At 43.3% G+C, this 24294-nt stretch overlaps 4 protein-coding genes across 7 annotated transcripts; 2 read left to right on the top strand and 2 right to left on the bottom strand.

Annotated features, from left to right (window-relative positions):
* The first annotated feature begins 97 nt into the window (after positions 1-97).
* On the top strand, positions 98-2321 carry urad (ureidoimidazoline (2-oxo-4-hydroxy-4-carboxy-5-) decarboxylase). Its single transcript, XM_085418708.1, has 2 exons — positions 98-840; positions 971-2321. Exons 1-2 carry the CDS (start codon positions 666-668, stop codon positions 1318-1320), a joined length of 525 nt encoding a protein of 174 aa, XP_085274834.1. The 5' UTR covers positions 98-665; the 3' UTR covers positions 1321-2321.
* Positions 1765-5735, bottom strand: pdx1 (pancreatic and duodenal homeobox 1). Its single transcript, XM_085418707.1, has 2 exons — positions 4258-5735; positions 1765-2287 (listed from the first exon to the last, which is right to left on the bottom strand). The coding sequence occupies exons 1-2, from the start codon at positions 4646-4648 to the stop codon at positions 1908-1910; spliced, it is 771 nt and encodes a 256-aa protein (XP_085274833.1). The 5' UTR covers positions 4649-5735; the 3' UTR covers positions 1765-1907.
* An 831-nt stretch (positions 5736-6566) lies between these two features.
* On the bottom strand, positions 6567-12215 carry LOC146662215 (uncharacterized). Of its 2 annotated transcripts, none has more exons than XM_085418710.1 (3): positions 12183-12215; positions 11561-11635; positions 6567-7096 (listed from the first exon to the last, which is right to left on the bottom strand). In XM_085418710.1, exons 2-3 carry the CDS (start codon positions 11575-11577, stop codon positions 6748-6750), a joined length of 366 nt encoding a protein of 121 aa, XP_085274836.1. In that variant the 5' UTR covers positions 11578-11635; positions 12183-12215; the 3' UTR covers positions 6567-6747. The 2 variants fall into 2 exon arrangements, with proteins under 2 accessions (XP_085274836.1, XP_085274835.1); XM_085418709.1 differs by having other exon boundaries at positions 12084-12213.
* Positions 12216-13307: 1092 nt separating this feature from the next.
* On the top strand, positions 13308-24230 carry lnx2a (ligand of numb-protein X 2a). Of its 3 annotated transcripts, none has more exons than XM_085418712.1 (11): positions 13308-13457; positions 15677-16238; positions 18803-19038; positions 19122-19259; positions 19464-19663; positions 20398-20811; positions 20932-21108; positions 21276-21453; positions 21537-21762; positions 22079-22273; positions 23461-24230. In XM_085418712.1, exons 2-11 carry the CDS (start codon positions 15835-15837, stop codon positions 23594-23596), a joined length of 2304 nt encoding a protein of 767 aa, XP_085274838.1. In that variant the 5' UTR covers positions 13308-13457; positions 15677-15834; the 3' UTR covers positions 23597-24230. The 3 variants fall into 3 exon arrangements, with proteins under 3 accessions (XP_085274838.1, XP_085274839.1, XP_085274840.1); XM_085418713.1 differs by having other exon boundaries at positions 22115-22273; XM_085418714.1 differs by lacking the exons at positions 13308-13457; positions 15677-16238 and adding an exon at positions 16540-16741.
* The last annotated feature ends 64 nt before the right edge of the window (positions 24231-24294 follow it).

The raw sequence follows: 24294 nt of genomic DNA on the forward strand, positions 1-24294 counted from the left end.
CACATACCTGTTAGGTAAAGCATGTAAAAATATGTAAATAGAGTCAACAAAATATCCACAAAACTATTTATTGTATCATTATCGTCATCATCGGGTCTAAGAAAACAAAGATTGTAGGTAGGTTTACACAATTAGTTTTAGCCATTCAGACTTAAAGAGCCTCGTTCAGGAAATGTGATCCCCGGAATTTGTCTGAAAACGCCATCATTTTCAGTGCAGGTCTTTTAGCTTACGTAAAATTTTCCTGCAGCTCTATCGCTACAGGCTATTCTCATGTAGGATCTGTCTGCTTCTTCCACCACTGAAGCCTTATCATGATCTCAATACCGGCGTCGCGCTGTTTTAATGGATAGCCGTCTGATTTATATTCTTTGCTGACCTTTGTTCAGCGCTAGGGGACGCCAGAGCTCAGAATTGTAATGCTGAATAAGGACCCTGCAGCTAAAATTTAAATCACTGTTTTCCTCCTATTTTACACTCAGCCAACTGTTCTTTCCAGTGTCAGATGATAGTTTCCATAAGAAAATATTAACCACTGCCAGACTATCCGGGGAGGGTGGGGGGTGTTCTGTGTGTCCAGCGGTGCGTTAACCCTTGTTGCAAAGTGTTGCGTAAAGGTCAACAAACACTGCCTGTGGCACCACTGAAGACTGTTCCCATAAGTCATGGACATTTCAGCTGTAAATGCTCTTTCTTACGAGGATTTTGTGAACACTTTCGGTAACGTGGTGGAGAAATGTCCTGTTATAACAGCCGCTGTGTGGTCGAGGCGTCCGTTTGTGAGTTTAAATGCTCTGGAGGCTGCCATCAGTGACTTCATCGACGAGCTCCCAGAATCAGGTGATCCACGGAATTAGTTTATTAACATTTCTACCCTCTGCTCGGGTTAATTTTTACGCGTTTGTTTAATAAGTAGGCTTGTATCAGTTTAATGCTCTAAACTGGCAGAAATGATCGGTTGTATGTGCAGGTAAAGAGGGGATCCTAAGGTGTCACCCCGATCTGGCCGGCAGGGACCTGCAGAGAGGCACCTTGACCCGGGAGTCGCGCCAGGAGCAGGCGGGAGCCGGAATGGACGTGCTGACCTCGGGGGAAGCCGAGCGCATGGCCCGTCTCAACGAGGAGTATAAAAAGCGCTTCGGCTTTCCATTTGTCATCTGCGCCCGGATGAACGACAAAGCGAACATCTTGCTGCAGCTGTCCGAGCGCTGCCAGAACGAGCGCGCAGTGGAGAGAGCGCGCGGCATCGAGGAGGTGAAGAAGATCTGCCGCTTGCGCCTCCAAAGTCTGCTGCCTACTGATGGCGCGAACAAATTATGAAGTGCCGGAGGTTGAGTTTTGCGCCAGTTTGCCTCTAAACCTCATCACTCCCAGGCTCAAAGGCTGTGGTATATTTTAATTCTGAATGTATCCATAAAATCTCAATCAATAAAACATGTGGATCATTGATTCTAATTAACAATCTCCATAATACAGCTTAGTGTATATACAAGTGTACACTGATGTATGGGAAACAACAGCACTGATAATCATGTCTGTGGTCCGCTGTCGGGAAAGGAGTTCGTGAATTTGTTGTCTCCGCGTGCCATCTGGTGTTGAACCTATCTCAGAGGATGTTTGGCGATGAAGAAACGTCAGTAAATAAGTCCTGAATCAACAGACTGTGGACTCCAGTCAGGGGGCTTCTGGTGGTCCAAGAGAAATTTCTGAAGGGTCCCTGTAAACGAGCACTTTACAGAAATATCCCCCCACCCCTAAATACCATCAATCTTTTCAGAAAAAAAATATATGTACATGTTTCCTAAAACTTGGATTTGAGTTTCAGTCAAAGTTAAAATGATCCCTTAAATATGAGTTCAGGTCTGAGTCTTAAAAATCTTAAAGTCTTAAAAATATATCCGCTGGATCTATGCGCTCTCTCTGGAGCCGGAGGCAGACAGACCGTGCAGAGGGGACACGGGGGGTGTGGTGGGGTGTGGTCCGTTTGAGGAGGAAACCCCTCCAGCGGCCTCCCCCTGGTCTCCAGAGGTGATGGAGGAGTCCTGGTCGGGGTCGGCCCCCCTCGCCCTCCTCCGGTCCTCCTCCTTCTTCCACTTCATGCGCCTGTTCTGGAACCAGATCTTGATGTGGCGCTCGGTGAGGCTGAGGGTCAGCGCCAGCTCCACGCGCCTCGGCCTCGAGATGTAGCGGTTGAAAAGGAACTCCTTCTCGAGCTCCAGCAGCTGGGCGCGCGTGTACGCAGTCCTCGTGCGTTTGTTTTCTTCATTCTCAGTCATCACGTATGACCCTAAAACCACACGGAGAATTAGCGCCCTTTAAAAACAAGAATATGTAATAAAAATGAATTTTTATTAAAATCTGAAGCACTTCAAGTGTAAATTTACATTTTTAATTGTAAACTATGAAAAGTGTTTTTTATTCATGTAAAAAATAAATCTTGAAAATGAATGTAAAGAAGAATCTCCAGCCACTCTTTATTTAACCAGTACTAACCAAATACTTGGCCAAAAAACAGGTGATTATTACGGGGGGTTATTCAAACAGGTGTAATTTAGATTTTAGGGATGAAGATTATTATAGATTACTTGTTTTAGAGATTAAATTAACATTTCCTTCAAGGACAAAACATATTTCCCAGTGCACGTGATCACCCAGAGCTGAAATTAAAGCAGATTAATTACTGTGCATATCATAAACCACAACCAGGAAGTATTTGCTACAGTCACTGAAAACTGTATATAAGTTTTAATTTTTTTTTAAAGTATTTTCATATTGTTGAAGATAAAGACCGAAACAATATAAGTTTTTAGACGCCTTAGAAGAATCCATTGACCGCTTCTTTAAAATAAATGAATTAATTAATTACGACTGTTAAAAAATGATCTCTTCCATTTTCAATTATATTTTTTTACATTTAAAACAGTCAAGTAAAAAACAAAGATTTAAAATATTATAGAAAAGTAATTCTTGTCTTTATTTGCACGTTATCAGTCACGCATCAGTTAGTTTGAAGAGCTTCTACAGCGTTTTATTTTACCCGAGGACCCTAAATTCCCTCATATAATTTGTTCATTTTGAACATCAATACAAGAAAGACTATTCATTCATTTATGACGTTGAATGTGCAGCTAAATTTGTATTTAATACGTTCCAAATAATAATAATAATAATAATAATAATAATAAATACTGCATTTAATATACATTTATTTTCAAAGTGAAACTGAAATACGCCATCATGCAGACTATTTTTTAAATAGATTTACATAGTCAAGTTGTTAGAAATTAATATGAATCATGTGAAGCCACTGATTATAATTATTGCCTATTTGTAAGGCACTAATTTAGAGTTTCGATTCTGGGCATCATTCCCGTTACCGTCGTTCATGCTGATTTTAAAAACTTTTGGTTTTTTTTAAGTTCATAGTAACTGTTTCAAAATGTCATATATAATAAGTTTACACTGTCCATTAAGTATCTCAGAATAATAAAACAACGTGGGCCTGCTATATCAGAGTGTAAGTTATTCAGTTTCGACTTTATGAGAGTGGCTCGTTCATACATGACGCTTCTATTGAGAGTTCTTTAGGAGAGAGAATCAGAAGAAATGTTTTCTGGGAATTTCATTCTGATGTAAGAAAAGTACGAGAACTTTATTTGCTTTTTTTATTTTAACCAAAATGGGGTTTTTTCCTAACGACGACACTGCTTTTACGCAAACTCGCTGCACGTAAAGCCTCTCCAAGTTTGTTGAAATTCAGTCCACTGAAAACTCTTCCCTAAAAAATACTTTCCTTAAAAAGTTCATTACATGTTAGAGTTTCTTTTTTGTTCCACGTTATCAAGACCACATTAGAATTACAAACGACTTGGCAATATAAAAGACCATTATTAGGCTGCTCGTGGCTAAAGATAGCGTGATTTGTGAAAATGTTTTTGTACAAACAAAACTCACATTTTTGTGACGATAATACCTCATATGAAGCAACCGCTCACCTCCCGGGCCTTTTACAAAAATGACTGACAGGTAAACTGAAACACCCAGGATCGTATTGTTGGGGCCATGATGTCATTAAAGGCCTCAGAAGGAGTTAGTTGAAAGTTATTTGTTATGTAGCTAAATTGTGCAAACATGACTGTCTCATATTTTAATTTGAAGCCCTCTTTGAACTCAAATTAAGAACTTTAACCCCCCTCAGTCAGATTCTGTAGTACGCTCATAATCACACTGTATACGCTGATTTGTTTGAGTGTTTACCTGCCCACTGTCCTTTCCAGGTGTGTGAGTGGGATTTAGTGGTTTTCATCCAGGGGAATGGCAGGTGATATCTGCTCTGTTCCACGGGGTCACTGTAGCCTGGAGGCGGCTGGAGCGTCTGCTGTTGCTGCTGGTGCTGGTGGTGGTGGAGGAGCTGGGGTACGCCAGGTTCCTCCCGCATACTCGGCAAACTGTAAGTGGTAGCAATGTCAGGAAGGCCGGCCTGCTCCAAGGCTCCCATGGACGGCGGTGTGTAGACGGAGTGGACCTGCCTGCTCATGTAGAGGCAGGGTGGCGGGCTGCTGTGGCTGTAGTCATCACCCTGTGATCTCTGGTACGTGCAGGAGTCTTTAAAAACCTGAGAGGGATAAAAGTGATCTTCCCGATTCATGGCTGGCGAGGACCCGTGTCTGCAGGGGGGCCGTTTGCGTACACACACGCACCGTAACCTGCGCCCTACCTCGGCGTAAACCTTCAGCCCTACCTGCCTCAGGCGCAACTGCGAGGCCCTTACTGCTCCACACAGGTGTGTCACTCTGCCACCATGTGATCCTGTAGCGCCCAAGCCATTGGTTTCACTATTTGCTCAAAAACGGCAGGCCGATAGCTCCCAGTTTCCAGGATATTCTGCAGCTCTGTGAGCTTTTTTTTCCAGCCAACTGAACAAGAGCGCGTAAATCAATGGTACTCTGTAAATACCGCAAGGTTTACCTGGCATCCACCTGTGTCTGACCCCAACAGCAGCGGCAGCAGCAGCAACAACAACAAAAACAGGTGACCGTGCAACTGCTCCTTCCACATGTGGGGCAAAAGAGGGAGTTATTAATCAAGAGCGTCTGGAAGGAGCACGAATCTCACGCAAGGCAAGCTGGATTGTCCTCAAACAGCACAGCCATCGACATTTTATATGGATATATCTCTCGTGTGCACACTGAGGTTGATAAATCGATACGTATGGGCGCAAACATTGGTTGACCCGCCAGATAAGAGACGTGGATGGAGAAACAGTTGTCTTGGAAACTCTGGCGAAAAGCTCAAACACCACACACAGCCCACTTTTTTCATTTATCTGCTTTTCCCCCCTCTAACGTTTAAAACGCGCCCATTATACTTTTGTAAATGCATCATTTAACACCATTTCGCACGCATGGACCCACGATCTCCGCACGCAGGTATCTTGGCGACAACAAACAAGAGCTCATGCGGCCACTTCGCTCGCTGCACTCTCGCCGGTGTTTGCTGGTCATTAGCCTTCAGCGGCGGCGTGTGCTCGCGCCATTAAATCAATTAGGCTGGAGTGACTGGACTGAACTCAATTAACAGCCGTGCGCGTGGAGCGTGTCTCCACAGCCTTCGAGCTCTCCGGTGTCGGCTTTACGCAACGCGGAGACGAACGCGATTTACTTATTTTTCAGGAAAAATTACAGGAAGATCGGGCTTTTACCTCGCTGGTGTGTATCAATAGACCGTATTTGCCCGGAGTTCTTCAGAAGCAATTATGCCACTTTCGACTGTATCTTAATGGGGCACTCAGCGATGCAATAAAGTTCAAGTAAACCAATTCTACACAAAACACCGCCTGCACTATGGCTTAATGGTGTTTATATTTGATTATTGTTTCAAAGAGGAAGGAAACAGTTAACCAGAGCCATTCTCCTCTACAGTGGAGACAACGTGATTTATGAAGCATGATGCGCCTCAGATGCACTTTAGCCAACTTTCAAGCTGCAGATTTTTTTTTCCCCCTTATGTAATGGCCTAAGCGAGGAGTGACACACGGCTGTAATTGAGCCGTGTGTAATCAGGGCCAAAGAGCTTGACATTTGTCACGTTTATATAAGGCTGTGAAACAGTAAAAAATAAAAAGGAGGCTAAATGGAGAGGACACTGAAGGCTTCGGCAAACGTCCACCCATCCTCAAACCTTACAAAAGGTGAAAATACTGTATGTGTTAAAGGGTTAAAATACTTCACTGCCACACATAATCCTCTGGAGACCACTGAACCACAAGCACAGGCGCATGTAGGAGTGTCGGGAAAACAAAGTTTTTTTTCCTCTCTCCTTTGACAAACAAAACCCTTTGTGATAGCTGGTGTATACATGTCAAAAAGTTGGACAGGCGATAACATGTGCTTACCTAGTGGCGACTGCAGCGTGGCCTATGTAAACATCATGGCTAGTGAATAATAACAGAAAAATGGTAATGACATTATGATTGAAACAAAGCCTGCTCTTATGGGCGAAGCATAACTGCATCAAACTATGATGAAGAGAATGAAGAACATAAACGTGTGGGATGTGTTATTCAGACAAAAGTTTACTGGGGGGAGGGGGGGCAGCAACTGAACCCATCATGAGAGACAATTGTCCACCTTTACAATCCGGTGTAACAAGAACTTAAAGTTTTGTGTAGCTCATTCTGAGCAAAGTCAGCAGATCCTCTCAGGTTTAAGTCCACACACACACACACACACACACAGTTGGGCTATTTTAACTCGTGGAGTTTGTGTGTGTGTGCGCGTCTTTGTCTCGGCTCGGTCTATCAGTGCGTCTCCGTTCTCTGTCGCCTCCGTGGCGTCTGTCTTTGTCTCTATCCAGCTTCTTATCTCTGTCTCTGCGGCCGTCCCTGTGATGATGTTTATGATCAATGTGGCCTCCATTACTCTTGTGATCTCTGGGAGGCGTCCTGCTGCGGCCTCTGTCTGGGGAATCGCTCCTCAGGCGCCCCCTTGCGGTGGAGTGTCCGGCTCCGGGCTCGCCAGTGCGGCGCTGCAGGCCGGTGGAGCGCAGCGTGTTGAGGAGGAAGCGTTTGTTGGTGCTTCGCAGAGGACATTTCAACCTGAAAGAGAAGTGAAGGACACGAGGTTAGTTAGACATGTTACACTTACCCCTGCGACCATTAGAGAGACAGATGGATGGTCGTCACTGAGGTCAGAGCTAATAACCGCCACACAGGACTCACAGGACAGATTCATCTTTAAAAGTCCTCGCAGACAGAGCTGCAGCCACCGCTGAGGATACTGAGTGTTTCTGCTCTTTCCGCCTTTGAATCCTCATGAAACTGATTAAAAGCTGGCAGTATTTTATGGACTGACTCCAGCATTAAGCCTCCCTCAAAATCAATAAACAGTTCTGTGATTTTCCACACAGATTTTATCCTCAGAAATAGACATTAGACATCTCTTTGTGGTATTTCAAATATATATATTTTTAAAACTTAAAAACTCACACTCAGTGGCTTAAACTGGGTGATTTGGATTCATGACATCAGTGTCAGATTGTCATACAGGTTTAATTGAGATCAAAATGTTTTACAGCAAAAACTTGATGGAAAAAAATGACAATTTTAGTTTCAAGTTTGACTACTTTAAATGTAAATATCAGTGAGATAAAAAGTAGCAATAACTACACAATGCAGACAAGATCAAACATTCCAGGATTTGCCAGGACATCATGGTGTTTTTACATATTACCAAACTGGTTATATATGACCCTAGATTAGTTAGAGAACCTTATTAATGGCCTTAAAGCATGAACTCAGTGCAGAGAAAAGCCAAAAGCAAAGCAAACGTTTTTAAAACTGTATTTTTGCTAACAAGAAATTAATTGTCTCGCATGCTTGTTACACAATACCAAACATTTAACTACAGGCAAATTAATGGAAATAAACCCCCAATATAAAGCATTTTAGTAAGAGATCTAGTGACTGTGAAAGCCATGACATAAAATTTACATTTACATTCATATTTAAACCATTTAGTTCCCTGAGGATGGCTCCTGGAAGAGACGACTACCACCGGGATAGAACTTTTTCATCACAGGAGAAAGGCCATCGTTTAAAATCTTCATATTGACTTTCAATGAGGGGACAAACCATGCTAGGAGACTGCTCTCTGCCACTCAGGCGCTTATCCACCAGTCGAGAATACGACCACTTGCTCTCAAATGTGCACTGTTCATTGTAATGAGGGATGAATGCAGTGCAGCTCTACTGTAATTGTTTTACAGTAGGGCGGTTCTTGGTGACAGTCTGATTACATCCTGCACTGACATCCTCATTCATCTGAGAAGGAGTTGCTCTTTACTTTTACTGGGTGCACTAATGCACGACCATCACTTTTATCAAATGTGTGCAGTCGACCACAGCTTCCAACCCCGTTTTACTGATGCCTTTCCCATTGATCTAAATAGCAGAGAGCAGCATGGGACCATAAATCTAAACACATTCAATGAAAAAATCAATCAGTGCCTTCCATCTGTCCTCCTATCAGTATCAGATATTGTTTTTTTAGTACAATAACTTTATTGTATGTAATGAATCCATGCTTCCTCCTTCAAAATGAGTTACAGGCCCTCCGAGTACGCCTTTTTATAGTCTACAGTATTTCTCCAGAATTTTTGAATACTCACAACTTAGGAGGTGAAAAACAAATTGGAGCTTTGTTAAAAGCAGCAACCAAACCGATGTAACGCCTACTGCAAGTGTCAGGATCTGAAGTTTTAAAAAGGATATATTAGAGTTTCAAAAGCAAAACTGCACTAATTTAATATCTGTGCCATAGGATAACACAAGCAGGCCTTTATACCCTGTTTTCTTTTCTTTATCTGTTTTTTGGTCCAAAAAAAAAAAAAAAAAAAAAAAAAAAAAGCACTTGGGTCAATTTTAAATGTCAGATTGGAGGCAGGTCAAAACAAGATATATCATTTACCTACATTTTTACACTGGGGCCACCTTCTCCTTTGAAATCAAAATCATTTTCTAACACAGTCATGATTTAATACTACTTTCACTCTCACAGATTTTAAATTTGTGCAGTTTTGCTATTGAAGCTCGGATATATCCCATAATATTGATGCTCAAAGTTTGCTCAGGGGCTATAGAAAAACACATTACACTGCCTCTACTATGAACATCCTGTCTAAGATCATTAAGGACAGCGTAATGGGTATGTGTGTCTATTTTAACTTTCACTTCAAATTAAAATAAGTTTGTATTTGATGCATCTTATTTGTATGCACTGCTCAGGGAGATGCTCCAAATGTCATTGTGCACCTGTACAGAGACAAATACATGCATTCTCTCCTATTGTAGGATGTGACATTTTGAGCAGGTGTAAAGTTTATATGGTTGCACTTTTTAAACGGAGTATAAATGAAATTAAAGGTTCATTTTACGTAGATATATTTTGTAGAAGAAGTTATGAGGGCTTAAGACGGTAGAAGAAATAAGCCAAATTAAAAAGTGCCAAAATCTGACCCACTCATGTCCTCTTTGAGGGACTGCAACACTCAAAATTTTCATTCTGAAGGTAACATTTTGGCTTTATTAACCACACTAAATTAAAAAAAATAAAATAAAATATATATACACACACACACACACACACGTGTGTGTGTGTGTGTGTGTGTGTGTGTGTGTGTGTGTGTGTGTGTGTGTGTGTGTGTGTATTTTGTTGTTTTAGTATGGAATGGCTCTGCTCTCACTTTACTCACTCCTCCTGCTGAAACACCAGGAGTTGTGTGACTGTCACATAGATACTTTTTCCCATTATCCCATTACTTAGATCATAATCTGAATCAGCAGGACCTGCCTAGGATTTTCCTACATGTTATGGATGCCAATTACTTAACATGTAGTGTTAAGTAATTGTGGTGCACCTTTGACCTTCAGTCATTTTTATTTGTCCTCCCTGTTCACACTGGATTAAAATTTGAGGTGGGTGGATCAATCCAAAGATAGTATCGATAGTATTGATACCAACACTGGTTTAGACACATACTAGCACAATAGGAACGATGCTTTGCTTCTATCCTCTAAGTTCAGTATGTAGCCCAGGGAATTGCTTTAAATCATTTTTTAGTGAAAAATATATTTCAGGCATGCACTATAAAAAAATTACAGGAATCTTTTTTAGTGTTAACCTCCACATCAATTTTATTTATAGCTTATAACACATTTAAGCTAGAGAATCTAACCTAGCGTGCTGCAGAGACAGGCACATTTACACTGCAAGTCTCCAAAAAACCCAATGCCACAAAAAGCTAAAAGATGCATTTTTATGTGTTAACTAATTGTAGTGAAAAGTAACAATCACAGCAATTTAATGCTCATTAAATCTGTTGCAAATGAATGACGATTCATTCATTTTCCTTTACAAGTTAAAATTAACAGTATTGGTAGGGCTGCACGATTAATCGTTAGAAAATCGCGATCTCGATTCATACTTATGTGCGATCTCATTTCCAAATGACAACGATTTAAAAAAAAAAAAAGAAAAAAAGAAAAAAAAGATGATGACGATTGTACCGCATTTTGATCCGGGACGTAATCTGCATGAAAACAAGCGCTCACTCTTCCTGCTCAACAAAAGACAAGGGCGAACATGATGTTCTTATGTTTCAGGTACATGGGCCAGACATGGCCGTCAAAAAGGCTAGGTGGGTCTGGTACCAGGTAGTTTCTTGAGCAGAAGCTGTGCCATGTGATGCTAAAATTAGCAGGGAAAAAACAACGGAGAGCACGTCAGGGATGACGAGAAAGTGACAGGAGAAAATCTGTCCCGGTCAACCACCCAAACATCAATAACGGGAACCTTATACAGCGCTTCCCTATACACGTCGAACTCCCGCAGGCACAAAGAAATTACGGAGGCTCTTACATATCACCTGACCAAAGATATGGCTCCCATCAACACTGTGCAAAACGAGGGATTTAGGAAAGTGATCAACGCCGTAGACAAACGCTACACAGTGCCGTCCCGCAACTATTTTTCTATTGTTGCACTACCTGCTCTATACACGCAGTGTCGAGCAACGGTGGAGACGGAATTTCAAGCAGTACAACATTTTGCGGCAAGGACAAAATGTGAGACATTTGTTGTTTTTATGTTCAGTCTCAACTGTTACGAAGTTGATGTGCAGTTAATAAGTGCAATAAATATTTATACTGGAAATATTTATACTGGAATTTATACTGTATACTGGAATTATTATACTGGAATTATACTGGAATTTATACTGTATACAATAAATATTTATACTGGAAAAGAAAATCGTGAGAGAATCGTGATCTCAATTCTAAGCCAAAAAATCGTGCAGCCCTAGGTATTGGTATCGGCAATACTCGCCGTCTATGTACCTGGTATCAGATCGATACCAAAAATCTGCAGTATCGCACACTACTGCAGCCATTTTCATTAGTTCAAGTGCAATGCACACATTATGTGAGGCTCAACTACCAAGCTTTCTTACTAAAGCAGATAAGTAAGAGTCAGACAGATGGCATGTCAGACACTGTGCTCACCATCCTGCAGGGCCCATGGTCTCTGCTCTCACGCGGGCTCTGTCAGTCTCCCTGAGGAGCTCCTCCACTGCACGCCTAGATGGATAAATAAAGAGGAAAAAACGTCAAACACTGTTCACGTGAAGGGGAGGGAAAATGAGAAGCCGAGGACAAAGATGGCGCAAATCCTCAAGGGGGAGCCAAGGGGAGAATAATCTAATTAAGTGAGAGAAAACGGAGTGATGCAGAAGAGAAAGTGAATCATCAGGAGCAAAAGGGGAACAGTGTCCTGGTTTGACACGAGCTGCTGAATCGGCACAATCCCAGCAGAGGAGACCCGCTGATCTACTTTTATACAGGACAGGGAGCTCATGGTGTGTGCCACCACGAAGGCATGCTTTCCATACAATCACAAGCTCGTCTAACAACACAATAAATGAGCATCTTTTTTTTTACCGACGGAGCGTTGTTACAGATTTAGAGGAAACCTGCGTTCACCAGTGCGCAAATACCAAGTGAGGACAAATATTAACACGCTACATACTTTTCCAGCTCATTATCTTCTGCCATCGCGATCACACGCAAACTTAATTGCGGTAAAATCGATGGATGGTCGTTAATTAACCCAACATCGCTTGTTTACCTCCTCGCGAGGTCCTCCGACCGAGGACCCCGATGATTTTTGGTGCCCTGAATAATGCCCGATCATTTTTAGCTTCACCTTCCACCCGTTTCTCTTTTTATGTTTTCTACCATCTCCCAAATAACTTTCTTGGTCAGTAACCGACTAAATCGTTATAATAAAAAAAAAGAAATCATGATATTTCAGTATGGGCTCATTTTATCACACAGTTAACAAAATGTACCCGTTTAGGAAAACGAAAGCGATGCCGTAGTGGTTATTTTTAATTCCCCATTTTACGGTAAACTGGTATAAAGCTGCTGTGTGCATCAAAAATATTAGCTTAACTTAAGAAGTTGGCAGTGTTTTTGTCGTCATTATTTCTGACCATCAACCGACCTAAATTCTGGTGAGGTTTCTTTATTTCATTGCACTGCTTGGTGAATGTTATACGTCATGGGAAAGGGTTTTTTTTTGTGCTAATTAACTATTAACATCTCTCAAAACTTGTTGAGAAAGGGAGACACTGTCATCTTTAAAAGCGGCATTTATCCAAAACTGAAAGCTGTAATATTAAGTTTCACTTATTATTTAAAATAAAACTAAGTCATGTTAATAAGTTTTAATCTCACGCCCCCTTTAAGCCTTTATAACAGTAGTCTACAATATAACCAGTAATCTTCAAAAAGAATAACTTACAGTATGAATACTTTTATTTATTTACGTTTTTATGTTTGTTCCATTTATTTATTTATTTATTTATTTATTTATTTATGTATATGTAGTTACTTATAAATCTTGCATATATATATATATATATATATATATATATATATATATATATATATATATATATATATATATATATATAGTTATATGTGTTTATTCGTGTATCGATTTACCTATGTTTGTCTGCGTTACAAATGTATACAGTTATCTATTTATTTTGATGTGTTTGCTGACTTATTAGAATTTCTTTTATACATAAATATATTTAAACACATTTTGTTTTCTTATTTATTTATTTGTCTATTTGTTTTTTAATTATGTATTTACGAAAAGGCGGTCTTAAAGCCAACCCCTTGCTCTCCTCTGGATTGACAACCGTATGCCCCGCCCACTCGGTTTTGACGGACAGCAGTGGGCGGGGTCAGCGCTGCCAAAGGCACGGGGGCGTTTTCGTGCGGGTTTTGCGGAACGGTCCGTTGCGGTGGATGCGTGATTGAGGTCCCGCGGCTAATAATCACCCCCCTTTTTGGGGCCGGAGTGCACGGCGCGGAGGAGCCGCCGGAAAAGGTAACGTCACATCACATCTGCCTGCGCGAGCGGTGTCAGTGTGTGGCTGGCTTTGCTTTCTATGCTGCTGTCGCCTCATCGGTCCCAGGTTTTTCCGCTTGTGGGGAGGGTGGGATGGAGTCAGACAGATGGGGGGCAATGATTAAAAAAAAATTCTGATATATGTAAGTGTGTCGGGCTTGCGTATTTGATCATGACACTGCAGTGGGAGCGCTCCCAAGGTAGATCAGGTCTATGCCAGAAAAAAATTATTGTACATGTAAATTAAATCAGTGTCATTTTTTTGTTATCTTTGTGTGTCTGGGTGGTGTGGAGGGGGGTGGTTTAAGAAAAAAAGGCAGCCTATTGCAACAGACCTTGCAGAACAGCAGCAGCAGCAGGCCTGTTCCTGCAAGTGGCTACCAGAGCCTTTTTTTTAAGATAAGAGAGATGGGGTTTTATGAAAATGTAGGCTAAGCCGAGAGGACCTGAGATTTTAAATCTGTGGCCTAAAACATCATTTCATCTTCTTTGAAAATGTAATTCCTGCACACTGGACTGTCGTGTCCTGTAAGATTAGATTGTCATTTCGAACAATAACCAGAGAGACAAGAGTGTTATTTACTGAAATGGAAAGCAGTGCAATGACAATAACAGCCCGGCCTTGGACTCTCATACACACATGTACACACACACTGTGTGGTGGGATTAAAAGAGATATTCTACAAGCATTTGCCAGTCTTCATATTGCTTGTATAAAGGAATCCGTTGCAACAGCTCTGTTTAAAACACATTTAAGTGCTTTTCACTGCTCTGAAGTGCCGTCACAGTGAAAACACGAAGACTTTACTTATTGATAAAGACCATTCACAGGTACCTAAAAACGCCCTTGTGCTCGACGTGCGTGTTTGCTTTTGGTTGTGTAGACTTACGCTCGCATGTCTACGCGTATATGTGTGTTTATATGTGTGTTTGTTTGTGTGTGTGTGTGATGTGGTGATGTCACAGCTTTGTTATAGAAACAGAGAAGCCTTGTGTCCTCATGATTAATTCATGTCCAGCTGCGGGATAGAGACAGAAGCAGCCAGTCACACGCAGACAAGAGGAGCACGTACTTAAAGGAGGCTGAAATAAGTAACTACCGGTGGGGTGGCCAAGGAGACAGGAGGGACAGGTTGTCACAAGGAAAAAAAAAAAGACCCAGACAAGATGAAAAGAGCAGAAAAAAAAAAACGACTCAAGGGGACTCTCATCATCATCGTCTGCGCTGTCTGACAAGCTTTCAGGCTGTACCGAGGAGGAGCAGAGCATCCTGCTGAGAGGAGTGCATCTGTTGTGTGGCTCCTCTGCATCCTTCTCTGGCTACACTCTGAATGTCAAGCCCCACTGAGCAGAACGGGATCCAGGTCGTCATGGAGACAGGAGCAGACCCTCGCTGGAACAGAGGCAGGTAGTCACTGTATCTTGGCTGGCCCGCTGAGCGTAGAGGCACGCCCTCTGCTGTCGGCTGATAGCATCTGGCCCCTTGGAGGCTGGGCTAATAGAAGGGCCGAGGGGGTCTGAGGGGCTTTGGATGTGAAGCGCTGTGGAAATGATCAGCGCACACTGTGGTGCATTAGCTCTGGGGACACGCTCTGCTCGCTGGAGTGCTATATTTCAAGACTTTGCTTTGGGCGTGTTCTCTTTCCGTTGTAGAGGAGACTGAGTTCATCTACTGTACCCAGCCTGAACCAAAAATATCAAGCGTTTTCCTTGGCTTCGCCCCCCTTCCTTTCATCCTCTCTTCCATTCCATATTCTTATTCTTCCCTTGTACCTGTTTTCACATCCCATTGATCTCTTCTTCTTTTTCTTCTTCCACCTGTCTACACTCCCTTCCGTATCTTGTCGGCATCACTTTCCTTTTCTGTTGCTTTCCCAAGCTCACTTTCTCTGATCTGTGCCCTCTTTCTGCCTCAATCCCAGATAATTCCCTCTCTGTGGAATTGGAAGATTGGAGCAGGCGAGAGCAAAAGAGAGATTATACTGCCAGATTAGTGGACAGAAGCAGCAATACATAATCTCAGCAGTGACATAAACGTGCACACACACACACACGCGGTGTCATCCTCAGTCTCATGCAAACACGTGGGCACACGTGCACAAAGTATTTGCCACATGAATAAATGCCCAACACTTGTTGTCTTGTTTTTTTTTCTGAAACAGCTGTTTAACTCTCTTGTTTTGGCCTCTGACCCACAGGGTGATGTGCCATCAGCCACTGGGGGGCATTTGTCCTCTCCGCCACCTGTTCAGCCTCTGAAGCTTATGGGATAGGAGTGTGTGCGCCCCTTCCCAACCGCTCTGCATCCCAGCTGGACTCAGTCGTGCCAAAGCTGAATTGCGTTGAAGGAGAAGACATGGGCAGCCCGGGCTCCGAGGTGGGTCTGGCTGGGTCCGTGGAGCCAGCTCTGGAGGCTCTGTGTCCCGAGTGTGGCCAGATCCACCGCAGCTGGGAAAACCACCTTTACAACTACCGTCTGGAAGTGGACGACGATCTGGTGTGCCACATCTGCCTGCAACCGCTGGTGCAGCCTCTCGATACGCCATGCGGACACACCTTCTGCGCCCGCTGCCTGCGTAGCTTCCTCCAGGAGAGGGACTTCTGCCCTCTGGACAGGACCCGGCTGCAGCTGCAGGCATGCCGCAGGTCCAGCATCCTGGTGCACAAGCTGCTGGACAAGCTGTCTGTGTCCTGCCCTTTGACCCCTGTCTGCTCCCTCAGCATGCCTCGCTGTGACCTGGAGGCGCACCTTAAACACAGGTAATAAAGCTTTTATGCAGACAGATGAATGCATGAGATCATTATGACACCGTGCATGCAGTCAGGATTTCATGAGCTTAGCTTCTCAGCTAACAAAGCCACCAGGCGATCGGTTGAACATCCTTTAGTAATAACCACAAGCAGCATTCAGGGCCAATCCATCCTTGTGATTGGCTTGTTTTTCAGCTGAACCAGTGGAGATATCACAAATCAGAGTCCGCATCACATAGACTTACCCACCATTCTTAACCTTAAAGGTCTCCCCCATCCCGTGCACACGCTTTGGCTTTTGGCCCGTTTGGACCAGGTGCTGTGAGACCCTGCAGGGATTATTGGGCTGTAGGTCATGTGACGGGGGATTAGTGATTCCCTTTCGACAGTCATGGGTTGGCTGACCAGGAGCCTTCGTGTTCTCATTCTGCAACCATGCTGAGCAACTTCAACACCAGAGATCTTTTCAACCACTTCTTCTGTGAGACAGCCAAGGGCAACCCCGGCCTGTGGTGAGTCGAACGCAGTGGGGTGTGAGGTCAGCGTGACTCAGAATGACAAAAAGACATTATTTACTCGCTGGTTTCCACTGTTTTTGTTATTTCAGTCTGTATCTCGGTTTGCTTTGCCTCTTACTCTCTCTGTCCTGCTTCCTCTGTTGCCATGTCTTGCACTGAAGTACACGATTACGTGTGCATGCATCGGTGTCAGGCTGTCATTGCTGCTTCAAGGATGTAATTCGTGCAGTATGTGATGATGTGTTTGTGCCTGGTTAAGGCATTAAAACCAGTGCTCTTGATCTTTAAGCAGACTCCTTTCTAGTTGAATTTTGACGTTGGTTTGTTGACTGGTTTTTCACTGTCCTCCTAACACCTCGATTAAGTTGAGGAGATTTTCCTTAACAAGATCAGGGTAACAGACTATCACTTACAGTCCTTTAAAAGCTTTTCTGAGTCAGCTGTTTTTCTATAAAAGAATCCCTTTTAAAGAAACGCTGTGTAGCAAAGTGCCAGCCGGTGAAGCCGAAAGTCAACAAGATAACGGTAAATGGTCAAATGTTGCGTAACAACACCAGTTGTCGTCTTCTAGTGAGGCTGTAAGGGCAAAATCTCTTGAGTGTATCCCCTTTAAACATTTATTCTTAAAAGTATCTGCATCCCGGTCTTACCTCAGGAAAGAATACACGCGTAAGGTTGTGTTGACAAGATAAGGAAAGATGGTCTAACAGATCACACAAGGTCACCACGAGGACTAACGCGACATTCTTTAGCAAAGCTTAAATCTCGGCCTCATGCGAACTCACCGCTCCCCTGCAGACTTCGGTTTAAGATAGCAGCCAACAGCCTGCCGTTGTGTTTGTGTGACTTTAAAAGTCAACATTGTTTTTGTTGAAGATTAGGGATCAGACATTAGATTCAAAGAGGAGGACACGGTGTTCCACGATGATTACGGTGGGCTGCTTCATTTTGTTGCCCGTGTACGTGTGAGGAATGAACTTTCACTGTCCCTGGGAAAAAAACAAAGGAACCAAATGACTACATCTATGTGAGCAGAAGTCTTTGTTTTTAGCATTTACCAGTTTTCCTGTCAAAATTATTTGTTCTTTGCAAAAACGAAAGATTAGACAAGGAAGGAAATTCATTAAAGAAAACAAAATTACTCTGTGTCACAAGGGATTAAACACCTGTCACCTCTAAGCTACCACTTACAGTAATGAAGGAAATTAAGGCTGACACCATACTGACCCTTTGAGGGAGTCGTTGTGCGTTTATTTTTAAATTGTTTCTAAGTGAAGTGTTTCTATTTTTGTAGGCGAAGAAGGGACACGTCGTCCTGTGTTTCTTTTTTAAGGAAACATTTTATAATTAACTTGTAGCTCATTATGTGATCTCAGAGCTATTCATACAACAAATCAGCAGTTTTCTCTGTTTTCAGCTTCTCAGATGTGAGTACTTGCTAGCCTTTGCCTTTGGGAATTTGGGAAAGACGTCTTTTTTCGCTGTTTTATGGCTTTGAAGTGCTTCCTAGCATAGAATTCCCATTCTTCCCAGAGCTTTAAGATCTTCATGTTGCTTGAAAAATTAGATGATGTTATTAATTCAAGCCAGTTTGAAGGGTCAAGGCTAATTTACAACTGAAAATCACAACCACAAAAACAGACTTTTTCTTTTTTTGCTTCTCTTTCCTGGGATTTTATCCTTGTAAAGCCTGAACCAGGACAAAATCGCCAGAAAATTTAAATTTTTAGTGTTTATTCAACCTTCTAACAAATTTTTAAAATCAAAAACCTTAAATATGAATTTGCATAGTAGTTAGGGTTAAAAAAAAACCTCACTATTGCACTATTCAAAGTGTCAGCATGTTTCTGGAGCTTCACTTGTGCTTCACTGATTTAATTTTGGAATTTTAGAAAGAACCTGTTAACTAAAGTCATTGTAAATTTCAGCAGTGTAAGAAAACAAATCTCTCAAGTTTTCTTCGCTTGTGAGCGAGCACCGCATCAAATTAACTGAGCTTGGTTTTCTTTACATGTCGGATGGGGTGATACGCTGACACCTGTTGCTTGATGAAAGGTGTCCAGGGATGCAGAGTCAGCAGACAAATGGGGACGGTCTACGATGCGAGAGCGGGGATGAGCGAGCAATGGTGACCAGCCCTCCCAGGTCACCGCATACACCACAGACAGACCTGAGGGACCGCACGCCGTCACCGCCCTCTGGACCCAATAACAGCTGCGGTAATGGGCCTGTGTGGACAGATGATGCCGGCCTTGACAACCCAGCCTTTGAGGAAAGCACCGAAGAAGACAGTAAGTTGATCTATCGGCCTTGGATTGTCAGTAAAGTTAATAATATAGCTGTCATACATCTCTTCGTGTCCTTCTGCCTGTAGGTGTAGTAGGGTTGGAGTGTGTGGTCCCCAGGGTGAAGCGGCCCCTCAGTAATCCCTGTATCCATCTCCTGCGCTCCGTTAGCTCCACCTCCTCTGGCTGGGACTGCCCTGAATCCCCGCCTCTGTCTGCTGAGGAGGGTATGACATCATCTGTTCCTTTCACTGAGGATCTTCTCAAAGGGACCTTGGATAATGAAATACCTTACTTCCTTGCGAGCTGTAGTCTTATACAAAAAATGGATAATCACATCCAGTCAGCTTTGTACTAAAGGTTGGAAAGATGTGGAAATTACTTTCTTAAGTGAAGCTTTTTTTTGATAATGTCACTGGTGTCTCCTCTAGGCTGTGTGAAGCTCCCCTCCCTTCCTGAAGGAGAGATAACTGCCATAGAGGTCCACCGTGCAAACCCATATGTAGAGCTGGGAATCAGCATTGTTGGTGGAAATGAGACGCCTCTCATCAACATCGTGATTCAGGAAGTTTACCGAGACGGGGTCATTGCAAGGGACGGGAGGCTGCTGGCCGGGGATCAGATACTCCAGGTGAGAGATCAGTTTCAGGTGTAAATTTTCAGTGTTTTCAGAGAGTGTTTGGAAGATTTGTTGAAGACAAGAGCTTAATAAACATTTTATTAGGAGTCTGTGGGAGATGTGCTGCAGATAGTGCAGCGCTGAGAATATTGTAAACAGTGGAGTAGGGCACATTGTTCTGGATATGCTGTGTGACTGCAACATTTCTAAATTATCCTGACTATCAGTTTCGACATTGTGTTTTGGGGAAAAAGATCTATGTATATATTTTTGGATAGTTTAGAGCTTCACTTAGAAATTAGCCAGTTGTTTTCTCTCAGCACCACATTTACTTTCGTCTTAGTCAACTTTCTATTTTTGGTCTACTATTAAAAGCTCCTCTAATCAATAGTCTTCTGTTAATGGTAATCAGATGAGTACTTGTAGTTGAAAGGGATCACCCTTAGTGAGCAGTTCACTAATATTCAAGATCTGTAGATGTTAGCACCCTTTGGCACACTGTTGTGGTTTCACGGTTCTATTTACAGTCCATTTCCCTGAGAAAGCTCGAGAGCAGACAGTTACCTTTCAGACAGGGGAAGCTATAAATGCTGTATTTCTTTCTCAGTTGTTTTTGGTGTTGACCAAAACAGAGCTAAAAGAAAATGAGTGTGCGACTTAAATGCGTCAGATAGCTAAGAATCTGGTCATGTTTCAAAGCTAGCTTGCTCATCTAGTTTTTATTTTCCATTCCTCTCCACTCCAAGGTGAACAATGTGGACATCAGTAACGTGCCACACAGTTTTGCTCGCTCCACCCTGGCCCGCCCCTGTACCACCCTGCAGCTGACTGTACTCCGGGAGCGTCGCTGTGCCTCCCGGGCACCTCCCTCCTCTTCCTCCTCCACCCCAGCAGTCCCCCATGCCCCCTGCTCCACTCCCGAAGTCACCCCACCCAGCCCAGCCACTCTGAGAATCACCCTGCATAAGCGAGACTCCACAGAGCAGCTTGGAATCAAGCTGGTACGGCGAACGGATGAGTCAGGGGTGTTTGTGTTAGATCTCCTGGAGGGAGGCCTGGCTGCCAAGGATGGCAGACTGCGGAGTAACGACCGCGTGCTGGCAGTCAATGAACAGGACTTGCGACACGGCACCCCAGAGCAAGCTGCTCAGATCATACAGGTGCAGTTTGTTCATTTGGGTCTACAATCCTGGATTTCCCTTTTGGTTTTACAGACAGGGGCTGAAAAATAATTTTGCTACTTCAGATTTGTCTCTAAAGCACAGATTCTGCCCTTTCAGGCCAGTGGAGAACGAGTCCACCTGCTGATTGGCCGACCCAGCAAACCAACTCCACCGCCGCCGCCGCCAAAATCAAGCTCCACCAGAGACCTTTACTGCCTTGATCACTTCCTGCCTAACCACAGCTCTACCCCGAGTCCTGTGGCCATACACCTGTCCCGCACCAGCACCCACAGAGTGAGGACATGACTTGCCCTTTTTGTTTCACCTTTACTTCGTTATAAAATTAGATTTTATGAGATCAAAATCTAAACTGAGGTTTAAAAGTAATACAATAAAAAGAGTATACTTTTTTTTTTTTTTTTGCCGTATTGAAATCAAGCCTGTGTTTCGATTGCTCCCAGGACCTGTCCCAGTGTGTGACCTGTAAGGAGAAACACATCACTGTGAAGAAGGAACCACACGAGTCTCTGGGCATGACTGTTGCAGGAGGGCGGGGCAGCAAGAGCGGGGAGCTGCCGATCTTTGTGACGAGCGTCCAACCGCACGGCTGCTTGTCGAGGGATGGGCGAATCAAAAGAGGTGAACGCTTCCTCTGGACCGATTGAGCCACAACCCAAACATCACATCAGAAAACCACTGCATCTTCTCGCTTCCTCTCTCAGGTGATGTGCTGCTGAGCATCAACGGGCAGGATTTGACCTACCTGAGCCACAGTGAGGCCGTGGGCACCTTGAAGGCCAGCGCTGCGTCGCCCTCGGTCCAGCTGCGAGTGCTCGAGGTCAGCATGGTGGAAGAGCAGGACCATGATGAGCTGCTGCCTCACACTCACGACAGTGACTTTGATGCCAACTGGTCCCCCTCGTGGGTCATGTGGCTGGGCCTGCCCAGGTGAGCACACAGAGGAAATACAATATAGTTCTGGATGTGTGATTGTGTTTTGTGATATGGTGGTGTTGTCAGCAGCTTCAAACAGGACATTATACAAGAAAGAAAAGCTTGTATCTTCATTAAATGTCATGTTTTTCTTGTTTTTATCTTAACTAATTATATATTAACTTTCTGATTTGTGGGCTTTGTGCTGATTGGTTGGTTATTTGTCACATTTTCCCATTTTTTACTATGTATTAAAAATATCAACATGAGCGTCCTGAATCTGTTCGTGGGATCATAATCAATCTATCTGTCTGTCCATCTGTCTGTCCAGCCCTCCTTCACTCTGCTCTCCACCCTCTCCTTGCAGCTACCTGCACAGTAGCCATGAGATTGTTCTGCGCAGGAGCCATCCTGGCAGCTGGGGATTTAGCATCGTCGGGGGATATGAGGAAAGCCATGGCAACCAGGCGTTCTTTATCAAGACCATCGTCCTCGGCACACCCGCATACTATGACGGCCGCCTCAAGTGAGTGATCAGTTGTGCTTTATATGATAATCTGTGGCTTACAAAAACAGGGGGGAGGGGAATAAATAAATAACTTTGTGTGATTTTTACTTCAGGCTTTAAGAAGAAATATGTGTATAATGATCATTATAATCCAGGCTGTCTGCTTGAGGCTTTTGAGGCTTCAGCAAGTACAGAGCAAAGGGTTAGTTCAAGCTCTGCTGTAATCCTGGCAGATCAGCTGAGCTCTGTGCCAGCCTAAATTGGACAGTGGCTCATCTGATACCTTTCATCCAATTGGTAAATCTCAGATAGGGCACTGTTTAAGCTGCTTTAGCCTGCCCAAAGTTGTTGCACAACTGCTGTCCACTTTGCAACCCATCACCACCCTGGCTCCTCCTTTTCACATTGTGTCTGACCTAATCAGTGTTTTCATACCTGATCTCCCTGTGAAATATAAATTACTACAGAAATAACTATTCTTTTGATTGTAGTGGTCCTGACTGAACTTATTTAACAATTGTAAAGGCTCAAAAGGCCCACATTTGTAGTGTGCGCTTATTTTTTATGCTAATATTTAGAGGCATAACTGTCTTATCTATTGTCATAATGCAGCTAGCAAGCAATAAAATAATTCAGTTCTGTAGCTCATCTGTCCATATATCAAAACGAATAACATCTATTGTAGGTTTTAAAAAGTTACAGTAGATATGTCTTCTCTCTGAGTATTTTCCTTCCTTTCTCTGTACCCTTTTTGTGTCAGTACTACAAAAAAATATTCAGAATAAAGGCTAATCTTTCCTCAGTGATTGAAGAATAAAGGTAGCGATATTTTTTTTCCTTTTGCCAAAAAGTCTTTTTGGGAGAAAAAAAGCAAACAATGAAATAATCCTAATAAGTATAATCTGTATGCCACAGAGCTTTGTTTTCTAAAACCTATTAAAAACACCTCCCCTAGCCACTCTGTTACACAAGGTTACATGTTACTAAAATACAGCTGCACAGCTTATTGTGGGAAATTCATAAGTGCCATTAAAGATGTTGGAGTTCAAATTGTACCCTGCAATTATTTTTAATTGCAAATTAATACGCTGATGATCACAGTCATCTCAAAAGGCTCGTCTTCATGTATGTAGTGCTGTTTGAGCCCAAAGCTATCAGGTCCTGTTTCTAAGCCTATGATAACATGTCTCTCTTTGTCATCTCAGGTGTGGTGACATGATAGTGGCAGTCAACGGCCTGTCGACAGCAGGAATGAGCCACTCGGCCCTGGTGCCCATGCTGAAAGAGCAGCGCAGCCGGGTGGCGCTTACTGTAGTCTCCTGGCCTGGCAGCCTGGTATAGCTGGGCCAGATCATGAGCAGGCTGCGCACTCCATAGAGTCCACCCAGAATGTTCTATATTGGGAACGACCTTGGCCAAAGTGAACTGGTACGTGCTACTGTACATCGCTCCATATCGGGCTTAATCCAGGACCAAACGCATTCAGAACTACTGAAGACCCAGCAGGACCCAAGCCTGTCCTGACCAGGTGGGAACTGATCCAGATCGTGCCACGTCACGCGACAGACTGCACTCTCACACACACTGCTGTGATCATATGGTCATGTTGTCTTCACTCCCACAGGGAGAATAGTACTGCAACTGTTAACAGGCAATCTGTGCTGTAGTCACCTCACCAGGCAGTTGTAGAATCCAGGGCTATATTCAGGTGGATGCATCGATGCAGGTAGAGATTAAATATTTTTGAGGAGTAGTCTGCAATCTGCTGTGATCTAGGATAATGACACTTAATCAGTTTAATCGAGATGTTCTGCAAGACCAGTGCTGTATCCAGCTGAATGAGCCTCAGGCCTTATTAGAAACCTGCCGCACCCTTGGGGCTCAACTGCCCTTAGGCCTCATCACCATGATAAACCAGCTGCAATAGCAGCTGGAGTTTTATACATGTGTTTGAATGTGTGCTGTTTGTTTAATAAACACTTCCTGCAAAGGATTCATGACTCTACAGTGTCATTTTCTACTTTGTAAGGGAATGCTGA

Source organism: Rhamphochromis longiceps, linkage group LG9, assembly GCF_057381845.1.
Source record: "Rhamphochromis longiceps isolate RC_006_pf linkage group LG9, R_longiceps_female_GT1.1, whole genome shotgun sequence".
In the NCBI taxonomy this organism is placed as follows: Eukaryota; Metazoa; Chordata; class Actinopteri; order Cichliformes; family Cichlidae; genus Rhamphochromis; species Rhamphochromis longiceps.